At 39.1% G+C, this 16,032-nt stretch overlaps 1 protein-coding gene across 1 annotated transcript in view; it reads left to right on the top strand.

Annotated features, from left to right (window-relative positions):
* The window catches only part of LOC118525743 (fatty acid desaturase 2-like protein FADS2B), a 42,009-nt gene that overhangs the window by 25,572 nt on the left and 405 nt on the right, over nt 1-16,032 (top strand). Inside the window, exons 6-11 of the mRNA XM_036076612.2 lie at nt 2,368-2,428; nt 9,888-9,964; nt 10,143-10,240; nt 11,243-11,339; nt 13,228-13,307; nt 14,807-14,932. Coding sequence (XP_035932505.2) covers nt 2,368-2,428; nt 9,888-9,964; nt 10,143-10,240; nt 11,243-11,339; nt 13,228-13,307; nt 14,807-14,932 — 539 coding nt within the window. The remainder of the gene's footprint in view (nt 1-2,367; nt 2,429-9,887; nt 9,965-10,142; nt 10,241-11,242; nt 11,340-13,227; nt 13,308-14,806; nt 14,933-16,032) is intronic.

Genomic DNA, 16,032 nt, shown 5'->3' with positions numbered 1-16,032 from the left:
AACCAGATGACTAAGGTTGACAATGACTCTCCAAAGTTTAATGAGGATATGGAGACATTCGTTCAGAAAAAAACATGTCAGTACATTCAGTAAGCATTAAATCACAAATACCTGAATAACTAGTTATCTCAACTAATTCTAGCTCAGTTAGAAAAAGCTATGCTGGTATTTTTAGTTCATGTTTATTTGGTTCATTTATACATGAACCACAGGCCAAATGCTTTGTAGGACACTGAGAGATCTCACCTCTAATTTGGACTTCTTAAACAGTAGAAAAAGGAGGGGAAAAGTCAATTCCAGAATTTCTCAGTTGCTGGGTTTTTTTGTAACCTCAACTTAAAATCATCATGTGAAGGAAGGACTTTTACCAAATTTTTTAGGAGAAAGTCTTACTTCAACAAAGAGGTACAAGGATAATCACAGAAAGGTATTTCTCCTCCAAGGGAAATGATAGATCCTGGTACTTAGAAAGAGGCTGCTATTTCCTAAAAGAATTTAGGAGTTTTATTAAAATAAAAGAGTATAGCTCTGTCAGTTGCTGCCTGCACTTGGCGCCACATAAACCAAAAATTGTGCAACTTCTTGAAAATAAGTTTTCCCAGCTTTGGAAGACCCAACCTTCTCCAGCTGAATTAAGAACCAGTCTCTTGACTAGATTAAAAAAAAAAAATCTTTGGCTGTGATCATGAATTGGTTGCTTTTGACAATGGTTCCACAATCAAGTTGGACCTCTCTGATGGTTGTGGACTCCTATACTCATCACCAAAATTGTGACACTGATTTCTCTAATCATCCCCACAGAGCAAGGATTTGTCTTACTGAATTTTATAAAGCAGGCAGACCCGCTCCAGAAGTACCTTCTTTAGGGCTATGTTCAATACATATGCTACCTCTTTACAAATGATGGAGGTCACCTGTCCTAGTTTTACAGCTGTTCTTGGGACATGTCCTTAGACCTTAGGTTTCTATGTGATATAATTTCACAGCTACTGTCCAAAGCATTGCTTAAAATTATTTAAACTCTAACATTCAGTTGTCTTACATAAAAAATGATTCTGAAGAGCCCTGAACTTTCCCTTCCTTCTCATTTTACTGCCAACCTTTCTACCTATGCTCATGTTCTGGAAGACGTAGAGCCCTCCTTTGGGAATGATACTCAAAATCAGTCCTCCATCTAGGTGTGCCATCTCCCAGGAATTTTCCACCTGCTCTTTTTTCCATGTTTCTCACTACTTAAATATCTGGAGGTTTGGGAGTAACTGCAAATAGCTCTTACTATATCATCACCATGATATTTCTTTTTATCTATGACAGTAAGAAAAGAAAGAGTCAACACTGCTATCCAAATAGGAAAAGAAGTCTATATGTAAGAGGGAAGGTATCAACAGAATGGGGGAGAGAAGAAATCAAATGCTGCCCATAGTGTTGTGACCAAGTGAACTATAGTAAAAATATAGAGATATAAATTTTCATTCATTCATTCTTTCTTTCAACTAAAGATTTATTGTATGTCTACTAGGTATTGGAGAGATAACCAATACCTCTATGCCTCCCCTCGGGGGTATTTGCTGCCCTTGTGTGCTGAGCACAGACTAAATTAACTAAGCAGATTCCTAGAAAATGAATCAAATTCCCAGTATTAAGATTATATGTAGGGGTGTCTGGGTAGCTCAGTCGGTTAAGCATCTGACTTGATTTTGGATCATGATCTCAAAGTTGTGAGATCAAACCCCACTTCAGCTCTGCACTGGGCATGGAACCTGCTTAAGATTCTCCCTCTCCCTCTCCCTGCCCTTCCCTTCCCCCTAAAAAGATATATGTAATATCATTGTGCCTTAGAAATAGTAAATCACAGTGTGAGATCCATGATAAGAACATAAAGGAGAGAAGATGGGACAGACAAGAGGGGCTATGCCTGTATCTTTTACCACATGATCATTTGATAAATATCTGTTGGATGAATGGATGGAGATGGAGACTGAGCTTCAAGCAGAATTCTAAACACCACAGTTAAGATGAGCTAGGAAAACTCAGCAGAAATATTTCTTTTGATCACCACTCCACTCCATATAAGTACAAAAAGTTTCAAAATGGCTTCCATAGGAAATTTTTTTTTAATCACAATCCCCATAGTCAAATATGAGAATTACCCACATTTAATTAAAGCAAAAAGATGCCTCAGTATTTCCTCTTATTACAGTTCTTGTTCTTCTAGTGCCTCAAATTTGACAGCCAACAAACTCTGACCAGATGGCTCTTTCTACAGAGATTTTAGACACACACAAACACACACACACTGCATTGTCCTTAAGTGTAATGACCAGAAGTCTTGTCTCTTATTTTAGTTTTATTTCTCTCTCCATTCAGTATGGCAAGAAGAAAATCAAATACATTGACTATGAAAAGCAGCACCTGTATTTCTACATGGGTGAGTCTCCAAGTGGCTCCAAGCCACATTCTTTATCATCCCGTCAAGTCAAGCCAGATGGCATGATTGCAGTGCTCTCACAGAGAGATCAGCCCATGTCTTCTTGTGACTGGGAAAAGCAGCATGTCTTATTTCAGGCTTCTTGGGGCAAAACTCTGAAAAGGAAAATGGAAAAGCAAATAGACATTTTTAATGTGCATCTCATGAGATGCTTCAAGAGAGATGGAAGTCACGATGCCAATCAAGGGATCTTGCATCTGGGACTCTTGTCCTTGAAAGACTAAACACCTTTCAAGAAGAAAAGAATAGTGGTATTTGGATAGAGAAGAAAAAGAGATAAGAAAAGAATGCCAGAGGATTGACAGTGTGAAGGCAGAAAATGTAGTCTCAGGAATAAAAGGCACCTATAAAGCTTCTGTGTGAAAGAGAAGTGGCTACTCCCATGGCCTACCTACAGCGGCAGAAGATATTTTGGTGGGCAGAGACATGTAGATACGTGTCAGTATATATTTTACTTTTAAGGTAGTAATTAAAATGGCCCAAGCAGCAAAATTTATTAATATTCAACTACAAACAGCCTAAAATTAGCATGATAATTTTTTTTACAGAAAGCCAATATTTGAACAATCAACTATAAAGATGCTTTAAAACACGAAAGAAACCTTCCATCTTTCAAAGTGTATTTTGTAAGATAAAGGGTTTTTAAATTCTAAGCTGGTATCATTGACATCAAAAAGCTTTCAACAAGAGCATAGCTGTTAAGACATAGAACTTTGTTCAGTTTCTCAGTGGAGAACAGTTGGCATTTCTATTCAACGTTTGAAGTTCAATAATCCTGCAAATGTTTAAACTCCCACCTCATAAACACAAGTCACTGGAAATCCAATATAAGTGAAAATCACATGTATGCACAAATATATATATAATAAATCTGAATATGGGTTCAGGCTTGAAAGACAATCGAGTAGCTAAATAATTCTGATACTGATAAAAATATCATAAGCAAAAATGCTTTGTTGTTTTTTTTTTTTTTAGTTTCAGAGGTAGAATTTAGTGATTCATCAGTTGCATATAACACCCAGTGCTCATTATATCAAGCACCCTCCTTAATGCCCATCACCCAAATACCCCTTCCCCACACCACCTCCCCTCCAGCAACCTTCAGTTTGTTTCCTAGAGTTCAGCATCTCTTATGGTTTGCCTCCCTCCCAATTTTCACCTTATTGTATTTTTTCTTCCCTTCCTTTATGTTCATCTGTTTTGTTTCTTAAATTCGACATATGAGTGAAATCATATGGTATTTCTCTTTCTCTGATTGACTTATTTAACTTAGCATAATATCTCTAGTTCCATCCATGTCATTGCAAATTGCAAGAGTTCATTCATTTTGTTGGCTGAGTAATATTCCATTCCATTGTGTATATATACCATATCTTCTTTATCCATTCATCTGTCAATGGACATCTGGGTCCTTTCCATAGTTTGGCTGTTGTGGACATTGCTGCTATAAACATTGGGGTGCAGGTGCCCCTTTGGATCGCTACATTTGTATCCTTGGGGTAAATACCTAGTAGTGCGATTGTTGGATCATGGGGTAGATCTATTTTTAACTTCCTGGGGAACCTCCGTACTGTTTTCCAGAGTGACTGCACCAGCTTGCATTCCCACCAACAGTATAAGAGGGTTCCCCTTACTCTGCATCCTTGCCAACATCTGTTGTTTCCCGACTTAATTTTAGCCATTCTGACTGGTGTGAGGTGGTATCTCATTGAGGTTTTGATTTGTATTTCCCTGATGCCAAGCGAAGTGGAACATTTTTTCAAGTGTCTGTTGGCCATTTGGATGTCTTCTTTGGAAAAATGTCTGTTCATGTCTTCTGCCCATTTCTTGACTGGATTGTTTGTTTTTTGGGTGTTGAGTTTGATAAGTTCTTTATGGATCTTTGATACTAACCCTTTATCTGATATGTCATTTGCAAATATCTTCTCCCATTCTGTAGGCTGCCTTTTAGTTTTGTTGACTATTTCCTTTGCTGTGCAAAAGTGTTTTATTTCAATGAAGTCTCAATAGTTCATTTTTGCCTTGTTTCCCTTGCCTTTGGAGATGTGACTAGCAAGAAGTTGCTGCAGCCAAGGTGGAAGAAGTTTCTGCCTGTGTTGTCCCCTAGGATTTTGATTGATTCTTGTCTCATATTTAGGTCTTTCATCCATTTTGAGTTTATTCTTGTGTTTGGTGTAAGAAAGTGGTCCAGTTTCATTCTTCTACATGTGGCTATCCAATTTTCCCAGCACAATTTATTGAAGAGGTTGTCCTTTTTCCATTGGATATTCTTTCCTGCTTTGTCAAAGATTAGTTGACCATAGAGTTGAAGGTCCACTTCAGGATTCTCTATTCTGTTCTATGATCTATGTGGCTGTTTTTGTGCCAGTACCATACTGTCCTAATGATTATAGTTTTGTAATACAGTTTGAAGTCCAGAATTGTGATGCCTCCAGCTTTGGTTTTCTATTTCAACATTCCCCTGACGATTTGGGCTCTTTTCTGGTTCCATACAAATTTTAGGATTATTTGTTCCAGATTTATGAAAAATGCTGATGGTATTTTGATAGGGATTGCATTGAATGTGTAGATTGCTCTGGGAAGCATAGACATTTTAACAATATTTGTTCTTCCAATCCATGAGCATGGAACCTCTTCCATTTCTTTGTGTCTTCCTCAATTTCTTTCATATGTGTTCTATAGTTTTCAGAGTACAGGTCCTTTGCCTCTTTGGTTAGGTTTATCCCTAGGTATCTTACGGGTTTTGGTGCAATTGTAAATGGGATTGATTTCTTGATTTCAATCACAAAAAAAGATTTGGAAGGAACACAAATACATGGAGGTTAAAGAGCATCCTACTAAAGAATGAATGGGTCAACCAGAAAATTAAAGATGAATTTAAAAAATACATGGAAACAAATGAAAATGAAAACACAACTGTTCAGAACCTTTGGGATACAGCAAAGGTGGTCCTAAGAGGGAAGTATATAGTAATACAGGCCTTTCTCAACAAACAAGAAAGGTCTCAAAAACACAACCTAACCTTACACCTGAAGGAGCTAGAAAAAGAACATCAAATAAAGCCTAAATCTAGCGTGAGAAGAGAAATAATAAAAATTGAAGCAGAAATCATCCGAATCGGCAAAGAAGAAGTCAAACTCTCACTCTTTGCAGATGATATGATACTTTATGTGGAAAACCCAAAAGACTCCACCCCAAAACTGCTAGAACTCATACAGGAATTCAGTAAAGTGGCAGGATATAAAATCAATGCACAGTAATCAATGGCATTCCTATACACCAACAACAAGACAGAAGAAAGAGAAATTAAGGAGTCAATCCCATTTACAATTGCACCCAAAACCATAAGATACCTAGGACTAAATCTAATCAAAGAGGCAAAGGATCTGTACACAGAAAACTATAAAATACTCATGAAAGAAATTGACAAAGACACAAAGAAATGGAAAAACGTTCCATGCTCATGGATTGGAAGAACAAATATTGTGAAGATGTCAATGCTACCTAGAACAATCTATACATTCAATGCAATCCCCATCAAAATACCATCCACTTTTTTCAAAGAAATGGAACAAATAATCCTAAAATTTGTATGGAACCAGAAAAGACCTCAAATAGCCAGAAGAATGTTGAAAAAGAAAAGCAAAGCTGGTGGCATCACAATTCCGGACTTCTAGCTCTATTACAAAGCTGAAATCACCAAGACAGTATGGTACTGGCACAAAAACAGACACAGAGATCAATGGAACAGAATAGAGAGCCCAGAAATGGACCCTCAACTCTATGGTCAACTCATCTTCAACAAAGCAAGAAAGAATGTCCAATGGAAAAAAGACAGTCTCTTCAATAAATGGTGTTGGGAAACTTGGACAGCCACATGCAGAAGAATGAAACTGGACCATTTCCTTACACCACACACAAAAATTGACTCAAAATGGTTGAAAGACCTAAATGTGAGACAGGAGTCCATCAAAATCCTAAAGGAGAACACAGGCAGCAACCTCTTCGACCTCAGCCACAGCAACTTCTTCCTAGAAACATCGCCAAAGGCAAGGGAAGCAAGGGCAAAAATGAACTATTGGGACTTCATCAAGATAAAAAGCTTTTGCACAGCAAAAGAAACAGTCAATGAAACCAAAAGACAACTGACAGAATGGGAGAAGATATTTGCAAATGGCATATCAGATAAAGGGCTAGTATCCAAAATCTATAAAGAACTTATCAAACTCAACACCCAAAGAACAAAGAATCCAATCAAGAAATGGGCAGAAGACATGAACAGACATTTTTCCAAAGAAGACATCCAAATGGCCAACAGACACATGAAAAAGTGCTCAATGTCGCTCAGCATCAGGGAAATCCAAATCAAAACCTCAATGAGATACCACCTCACACCAGTCAGAATGGCTAAAATTAACAAGTCAGGAAACAACAGATGTTGGCGGGGATGCGGAGAAAGGGGAACCCTCCTACACTGTTGGTGGGAATGCAAGCTGGTGCAGCCACTCTGGAAAACAGTATGGAGGTTCCCCAAAAAGTTGAAAATAGAGCTACCACACAACCCAGCAATTGCACTACCGGGTATTTACCCCAAAGATACCAATGTAGTGATCTGAAGGGGTATATGCACCCCGATGTTTATAGCAGCAATGTCCACAATAGCCAAACTATGGAAAGAGCCAAGATGTCCATCAACAGATGAATGGATAAAGAAGAAGTGGTATATATATACAATGGAATATTATGCAGCCATCAAAAGGAATGAGATCTTGCCATTTGCAACAACGTGGATGGAACTGGAGGGTGTTATGCTGAGCGAAATAAGTCAATCAGAGAAAGACATGTATCATATGACCTCACTGATATGAGGAATTCTTAATCTCAGGAAACAAACTGAGGGTTGCTGGAGTGGTGGGGGGTGGGAGGGATGGGGTGGCTGGGTGATAGACATTGGGGAGGGTATGTGCTATGGTGAGCATTGTGAGTTGTGTAAGACTGTTGAATCACAAACCTGTACCTCTGAAACAAATAATACATTATATGTTAAAAAAAAGAAGAAGAAGATAGTAGGAAGGGAAAAAATGAAGGGGGGGAAATTGGAGGGGGAGATGAACCATGAGAGACTATGGACTCTGAGAAATAAACTGAGGGTTCTAGAAGGGAGGGGGTTGGGGGGATGGGTTAGCCTGGTGATGGGTATTAAAGAGGGCACGTATTGAATGGAGCACTGGGTGTTATACGCAAACAATGAATCATGGAACACTACATCAAAAACTAATGATGTAATGTGTGGTGATTAACATAACATAATAAAATTTTAAAAGTGCACAAAAAAAAGATTAAAGCAGAAATCAATGATATAGAAATAAAAAAAAAACAGTAGAATAGATCAACAAAACTAGAAGCTGCTTCTCTGAAAGAATTAAAAATGCTTTGTTCTTAACCAAAATCAAATTCATGTCAGTTCACAAAGTTTTCATGGAACCCCAAAATACGCTCATCTAAAAAATGCTTACACATTTGAGAAATAAGACAAAATCAGGGAAGGTCCCAAACATTTCCTGTAGATCAGTGTTCTCTACCAGAAATAATGTTGTCCCAATGGGACTTAGACAAAAATGTCTGGAGACATTTTTGGTTAACACAATGGAGAGGAAGGGATAGGGCTGGTACCCAGTAGGTAGAAGCCAGTGGTTCTGTTAAACCCCCTACAATACACAGGACAGCCCTTAACAACAAGAAATTACCAGGCCCAAAATGCCAACATTGCTGAGATTGAGAGACTCTGTTGCAGATTATCTGATTTGCCCAAATGTTGGGCACCAGTAGTCATCTGTAACATGCCTGACCAGGATGGCCTGTGGGCCCACTTTTTGAGGTATGAGGGTCAATCCCCACTGCTGCCCCTTCCACTGCTGGAATTCTGCAGCCCCTTCCTATGATAGTCACCCTCTCCTCCTGCATGACCAAAAAGAGGAATGAGGATATCAGTGCCCCATTTTGAAAGGTAGCTGATCTCCAGCCTAACCAGAGGTGTATTCATATAAGAAAAAAGCTGTTGGAATTTCTTTTCTGAGCCTTCTTCCCTGTCTGTAGTGCTGCAATATGACCTTAGCTTATGAGTAATAGATGGATGGTGTGGATTCACTGCAGAATGCCCATCTCACAGAACTCTGCCCTTGGGAGCTGTTTCATTGTGTCCTTTTCCTTCAATTGCCAACTTAGCATCTCAGGTACAAGTACGTCATGCTCAAACTGTCAAAGAGAAACAGAACTGGAATTTTTTAAAGTTGACAGGACAGATTTTATTCAGGCTTCTGTAGTAGGGGAAAGGGACTTCAGTATAAACTGAGCTTAGTTCTGCTAAAACAAAAGGTGGGAGACTTTTTTAAACACTGGGTGTGCTAAGGAAATTACCAAGAGACATTGAGGGGAGAGAAAGTTGGTCAGTGTGATTAGGCCATCTGTGTCTGCTACCTGGTGCTTATGAAAGTTAGGGTCCCACTTCCCCCACCCCACAGAGAGACTGGGAGACAGGGTCTATCCTGGACAATTATATTCAAAGGAATGACTCCCAGGTCCTTGAGAAAGATATTTCTGGGTTGTAGGAGATCCATTTCAAAGAGACAAAAGAAAGGATTTTACAATTGTAAGTTTTCTAACAGAAATACTCTAAGAAAAGGAAGGTCTGAGACCTATAGTCAGTTTTGGCAGTATTGAACTTTCTCAGGCAGACCTCTAAGGGTCTGGGGTCATCCCAAAGGTGTGGCCTTGAGCTGTTAGAAACTCTGCTCCTGTTGTACTAGTCTCTCAGTGTGGGGTATAGACAAAATCATTTGTGCTAAGAGTTTGTAGAGTCTGAGAGTCTGGAGGCCAATGGTGAGACCTAGCCAAAAAAGAAGGCTCTAACTAAAGTCTGGTCAAGGACAGAGTTGTCAAAACTCAGAGGGACTCCATTAGACTCCTTTGTACTCTAGGCAGCCTCACTGGTCCTGGGGGAGAAGCAGGTAAATAACCATCTGGTCAGAAAATGAGTATTGCTTCTGTATTTCTACCACCTTGACATATTGTGACAGGGCCCAATCAATCCTAAGGATTGTGATGGACTGAAGGATTCCATGTACCTTGAGAAAGCATGAAAGTTCAAAGCAGAAGCTTTTCTGGGATGCCTCTATCAAGAATGACTCAAATTTTCAAAGCTTCCTTAGTCTTCTTGAGAGAGCTTGAACCAAATTCCTGTTTCAGCCTCAGAGACTCAAAGACCCCCATGGAGTCCAGGATGTGGCTGTGGATCTCCACTTTGCATCGCTTCCCAGGGCAACATTCCAGGAGTGACATGCACTAGGGTCACATTCTACTCATTTACTCACCATATTTGTTTGTTGTTGTTCTTTTTCAGTTGGGATCCCCCTCCTCATACCTGTATATTTCAACATGAAATCCATGCAGCTGATGTACTTCCAAAGATATTGGGACGTGAGTAACTTGACTCATCCTCTGAAGCTAGATGAGATAGAAAAGGGGACATGAAAATGCTTAGTCCCTTCCAGATGTAGCTTCCTTGACTAATAAGGCATAAGACTTAGCCCTCGCCCAATGAAGGGGAAATGAAATTGTGTCCAGGACATTTAATGGTCAATCATTCTCTATGCAGGACATTGCCTGGGTCAGCAGCTTTTACATCCGCTATTTCATCACATTAGGCCCTTTCTATGGAATCTTCGGAACCATATTGCTCATATATGTGGTCAAGTAAGAAAGCAAGAATATTCTTTTATTCCCATAACCTAAATGATCCTCTTACCTTCCTCATCTGAGCTGTTTGTGATTAGCAGATGATTGGGACAGCAGGCCCGATTCTCTGTAACTGAGACATTTCCATGAAAATATCAAAAAAAAAAAAAAAGTTGAAATAGTTGAAAAAGAAAAGTTCCTTGGAAAAAGAATTTGCCTAATCTTGTCCTTTTCTTTCCACATGTTTAATTCCCAATTGCAAAATTCCATCCGACACCCAATTCCTTTAGAATTGTAATCCAGCTGGACACCATAATCCTTGCCAAAAATAATGGAAGGACAGGAATTTTTACTGGTTATTTTATGACTAGAGATTTTCCCAAAACCAAAATGACTAAAGAGCTCTCTTCAACTTTCCAATTTATTCCTTGCCCATTCTTTCACATTATTATTCTAAACCCTACATAATAATAAGGATATTGACAGCTACTATACATCAGGCACTTGGATAAAGGATTTATCTGCGTTATCCTATTTGATGTAATCCTTGAACAATCCTTTGATGATGTAAGATAGCATCATCTTCATTTTTCTGCTAAGAGAGCTGAAGCTCAGAGAGATTAAATCATTTGTCAAGGTTATTGAGCAAGTAAGGGCCAGTGCTGGTGCCAAACCAGAACTTGAATTCAGTTCTATCTGATGACAAAGCCAAAGTTGTCATCACTTTGCGTATGTCCTAGGTATCTTTTGATCCTTGGGCCAATGCTGCAGCTAACTTTGAGATTACTGCTCCCATACATTAGGCTGTGAGGCTGGTCACGTGACCAAAGCCTAGTGTGTCATCTCTATATATAAAAGGCCTCCAAAGAGGAAAACAAAGGACTACCATCTTCTTGGAATCTTTGATTCCCTTCCATTTCTTCCAATGCTCAGCCAGATCTGCCAGCAGTTGTACAAGCCCAGTGATAGGAACTGAAATACCCCAAGGAGTCATCACTTCCTCCTTTTATTCTCTGAAAGGTTTTTTGAAAGTCCCTGGATGACATATGTTACCCAAATGAGCCATATACCAATGAAAATGAGCACAGAGGAGAACCGGGACTGGTTCAGCACCCAGGTAATGTGAAGTTCCTAAGAGAAGATCCTTGAGACCATACTGATTTAGTCTGGTTACCTCAAATAATAATAATTTATACTTGTGGAATGCTTACTAGGGGCCAGGCACTGTCCACTGCTTTGCATGTAACTACATGACACAGGTGCTATGGTTTTACTACTTCATAGATGATAAAATTAAGGCATAAAGAAGTTGAGTAATTTGTATAAGATCACACAGCTAGTCAGTGGTAGAAAGCAAGTTTTAAACATAGGCAGTCTGATTTCAAAGCCATTCCTCTAAACTAAGGGTCAGTAAACTATAGTCCAAGGGCCAAATCCAGCCCATTGCCTGTTTTTGTAAATAAAATTTTATTGGAATACAGCCATGCTTGTACAGTTTCATATTTTCTATGCCTGCCTTCATTCTACAACAACAAAACTGAGTAACTATGACAGAGAATCAAAGTATTTATTGCCTTGCACTTTATAGAAAAAGTTTGCTGACCCACCCCCCACACAACACAGCCTTTCAAGTGAATCTGAGTTCCTAGAATTACAAAATGAATCTTACACCTAGAAGGACCCTGGAATTCACCTCATTTCATTGTATAGACAGAAAGGCCCAGAGAGGAGACATGGCATGTTCTCTGAGCATGCTGTTAAAGATTAACAGAGTTATCGGGCGCCTGGGTGGCTCAGTTGGTTAAGCGACTGCCGTCGGCTCAGGTCATGATCCTGGAGTCCCTGGATCGAGTACCGCATTGGGCTCCCTGCTCGGCGGGGAGCCTGCTTCTCCCTCTGACCCTTCCCCCTCTCATGTGCTCTCTCTCTCTCTCTCTCTCTCATTCTCTCTGTCTCAAATAAATAAATAAAATCTTTAAAAAAAAAAAAAAAAAGATTAACAGAGTTATGATCAGTGCGGAATACCCCAGCCTCCTAAGCTTTCCACTGACTGTGTCATAATTAACTGGAGAATCCTGTTATTATACCACTTTGTTCTCCAAGCTCATTCCTAAATTCAGTGGACCTTCAATTAGAGCATAGAGTATTGGTTCTCAAACTTTTTGGCCACAGAACCACCTTATATTCTTAGAAGTTACTGAGAATGTCAAAGAGCTTTTGTTTATGTAGATTATATCCATTGATATTTACTATATTTGAAATTGAAACAGAATTTTAAAACATTTATTTATTAATTAACTTTAAAATAACAAAAATAAAACCAATCAATACACTTTAAACATCAGACTGATGATGCCATCTCATATTTAGAAGCCTCTGGAAAAAAAATCCACTGTACAGGCATGAGAGTTTGAAAATGAAAAAGGCAAATTCTATCTTAGAAGTATTCTGGAAATAGTTTTGACCTTGCAGATCCCCTGAAAGGATCCTAGAGAACCCCAAGGTGTGCTGAAGTACACTTTGAGAAACACTGACATAGAACAACCACAAAAATAACATTCAAAATGGCAAGCCCAACTAGAATTAAACCTTAGAAAGGCATTGAATAAAATAACACTCATAAGAGTTCTTAATCTTGGCAGTCTGGATAAGCCCATGAACCCCTTCCTAGCATAAGGGTTTTAAATTCATAAAATAAAATATATTAGATTACAAAGAAAACTACTTACACTGAAATGCACTTCTATGCCCAGAACCCAGGGTTAGAACAATTGAATGCCTTACTTCCCATCTAGAAGTCCTTCAAGTGTACTCTATGGAAATGGTATTCTAACCCCTACAATCTCTACCAAAATCCTACAATCCCACTTTCCTCTGCCAGAGTCCTCATCCATGAAAACTTACAAAATAGGTACTTGTTGAACAATTAACTTATTAAAGGAATAAATAAATATTTTCTTTAACACTTGGCTCATTTACATCTAATGTAAGATTTTTCTTTGCAGGTCTTGGCCACCTGTAATGTTGAACAGTCCTTTTTCAATGACTGGTTCACTGGGCACCTGAACTTCCAAATCGAGCACCAATGAGTAATAACAACAGTCCATGGTAAAAGGCAGGGGCTGTCACTTAGGACAGTCCCCCCCATACAGTCCAGAGCAGAGCCCTACACTCAAGATTTCAGAGGGAAAAAATGAACCAGAATTTTCTAAAGGCTGCTATCTTTCTATAAACATTAATGGTAAGGAAGGGAAGAAAGAAAAGAAGGTGTAACAATTGTGAGTAAATGAAGTGAAATCTTGAAAAAAATACCAATGACTCAGTTTCTAGATCCCCAAGGACTTAGGAATTGGTGATTGTTTTTTGTTTTGTTTTGTTTTGTTTTGTTTTGTTTTTGCATGTGGTTTGTTGGCAAAACCCAAGAAAAATCATAATACTTGTGTAACCAAGTTGTGTTGAAACTTAATTAAGATTTAATATTAATATCAATCTAAATCTTTAGAGCTGAGGTTACAAAATAACAATGAAATCCAGTTCCTGCTGCAATTTCCAAATGATATCTGGAAATACTTTACCAATGGGCAGTTAGGTGGATGTGCACTAAAGAAAGAAAAAATGATAGTACTTTGAAAGTCAGTCTCTCCAGAATATTCAAGGAAGAGACTTTCCACATCCTATTCATCTAAGCCATATCCATGATAGAGAAGGAAAAAGATCTTATTATCTACTCATGGGATTTTCTCATTCTTTCTCTCCTGTTAGTCCTTTAAAATCTCAGCAAGGGGCACCTGGGTGGCTCAATCAGTTAAGCATCTGACTCTTGATTTTGGCTTACGTCATGATCTCAGCACCATGGGATCAAGTGCCACACTGAGCTCAGCTCTCAGCCCGGAGTCAGCTGGAGATTCTCTCCTTCTCTCTCTGCCCCTGCCCCCCCCCCCAGTGCCCTCTCTCTCTCTCTCTCACTTTCTCTCTCTAAATTAAATAAATAAAGAAATAAAGAAAATCTTTAAAATCTCAGCAAAACAGTAAAGATTATTATTCATATTTTATCAAAGAGAAGGTTAAAGGCCAAGAAGTTCATCTGGCTGATTAGTGAAAGCCTTGGATAAAACCCATCTCTCCTCACTTCTTATTTCTATCCTAGAACTTTCCCCCACATACCTTGACTGAAACTTACTGAATACTCAACACATTCATTGTACAGGAGTTAAATGTATACACAGAGAGAGACAGAAGAGTTGGGGGGGGGGGGTATCTCTAGCTCTCTAGGTAATTCAAAATAGTAGAAAACCCTCTACTTTCATTTGACCTGGCCAAAAATAAATATATTTGATAGAGGTAATTCTTTTAGGTCTTCCCAAACATTTGCCACCCACAGGGCTTGCAGAAGATTAAGAGATAAGATTAGAGTGTTTTGACAAGAGTTTTGGACTTCCTAGAACAGAAGTACTGTACAATGTCAAGGTTGGGTCTGCATTGCTAATAGAGTTTTATCTAGTAATAGGGGAAAGAAAACTCCTTCAGGGTTTTATCTAAGATCTTTTGATCTAAGTTTTATATCTCCTGTCTCTGTTTCCCTAGTCTGTTTCCCACAATGCCACGCCACAATTATCACAAGGTGGCACCCCTGGTGAGGTCACTGTGTGCCAAGCATGGATTGCCGTATGTGAGTAAGCCCATGTTGGAAGCATTTGGAGATATTGTCCGGTAATTACAGAGTCTTTCAGCTCACAGCTCTTATTTCCCCACCCTGCTGGTCCCCAGACTGTCACTGCCTTGTGAATCATTTACTCAACAACTATTTATTAAAGGGCATCTGTATGCCCAGCATGGACATGAGACCCTTCAGGGAACAGCATCAACAATGCAATGATAATAAATAATTCTTACCGTGTTCCTACTGCCTTCTAGGTACTTCTTAGTGAAAATGCCTTGCTTCCCTACTAAATTTCAAGCTTCTTAAGACCAGGGCTCTGTGTTATTTGTCCCTGTATCCCCTGCAGAGCCTTATCAGGCTTTATAATTTATGTGCTGGAGGGGACTCTCCAATCATCTCGCTCAGAGTTACAAACTTAGATGCCTACAGGGTCCAGGGACATAAATGTGTGGATCAGAGAGTGATAACTGACCAAGAACAGAGAAGCTTGCTGGAACTGAAAATCTGTACTCATCTTGGTGTATTCACACCCCCCTACAAAAAATTAACAGCCCATGATCTGGGTGTAATAAGTTTCTCTTTCTTTTCAATTAGAAAAAAAAAAGAAAATACCACTGTCTTGAATGAAGCCAACAAGGCCAGGCCTGGCCTGATCTAACCTCTGGACAGTGCTCCCAGTTTCAGACTCCCCGCCACTCCCATTTCCCTCTTCTGCCTTCCAGATATCTGGCTTCTCTTCAGTTGTTACAGAATTCTCTGTCCCTTACCATTTCCTGTCCTTTGCCACCTTTTCTTCTGCCGAGAATGTTCTTCAGCCCACTACCTCCCCTCATATCACCTTCTCAATTTCTATCTGCTTTCCAAGGCTCATAAATGCCTTTTCTTCATCTCAGTCTCCCCTCATCCCCAGGACTAAATCTAACATCCATTCTTGCAACACCTGCTTCTCTTCACTTGTGACTTTTATCACAATCATGATTAAATAACATTGTGGTAATATATTATTTAATATATGTCTCCCAACTTAGACCAAGAACTCCATGTAGATGGGACTCATGTCTCTCCTACTCATTGCTATATCCCCAAAGCCTAAAAAAATATCCTTCACATTATACAATATGATGGGTGGGTAGATATAGGATGGGTTGAT

Source organism: Halichoerus grypus, chromosome 11 (genome assembly GCF_964656455.1).
Source record: "Halichoerus grypus chromosome 11, mHalGry1.hap1.1, whole genome shotgun sequence".
Classification (NCBI taxonomy): domain Eukaryota; kingdom Metazoa; phylum Chordata; class Mammalia; order Carnivora; family Phocidae; genus Halichoerus; species Halichoerus grypus.
Note: the sequence above shows the minus strand (reverse complement) of the source record. Positions and strands in the feature narration are given on the sequence as shown.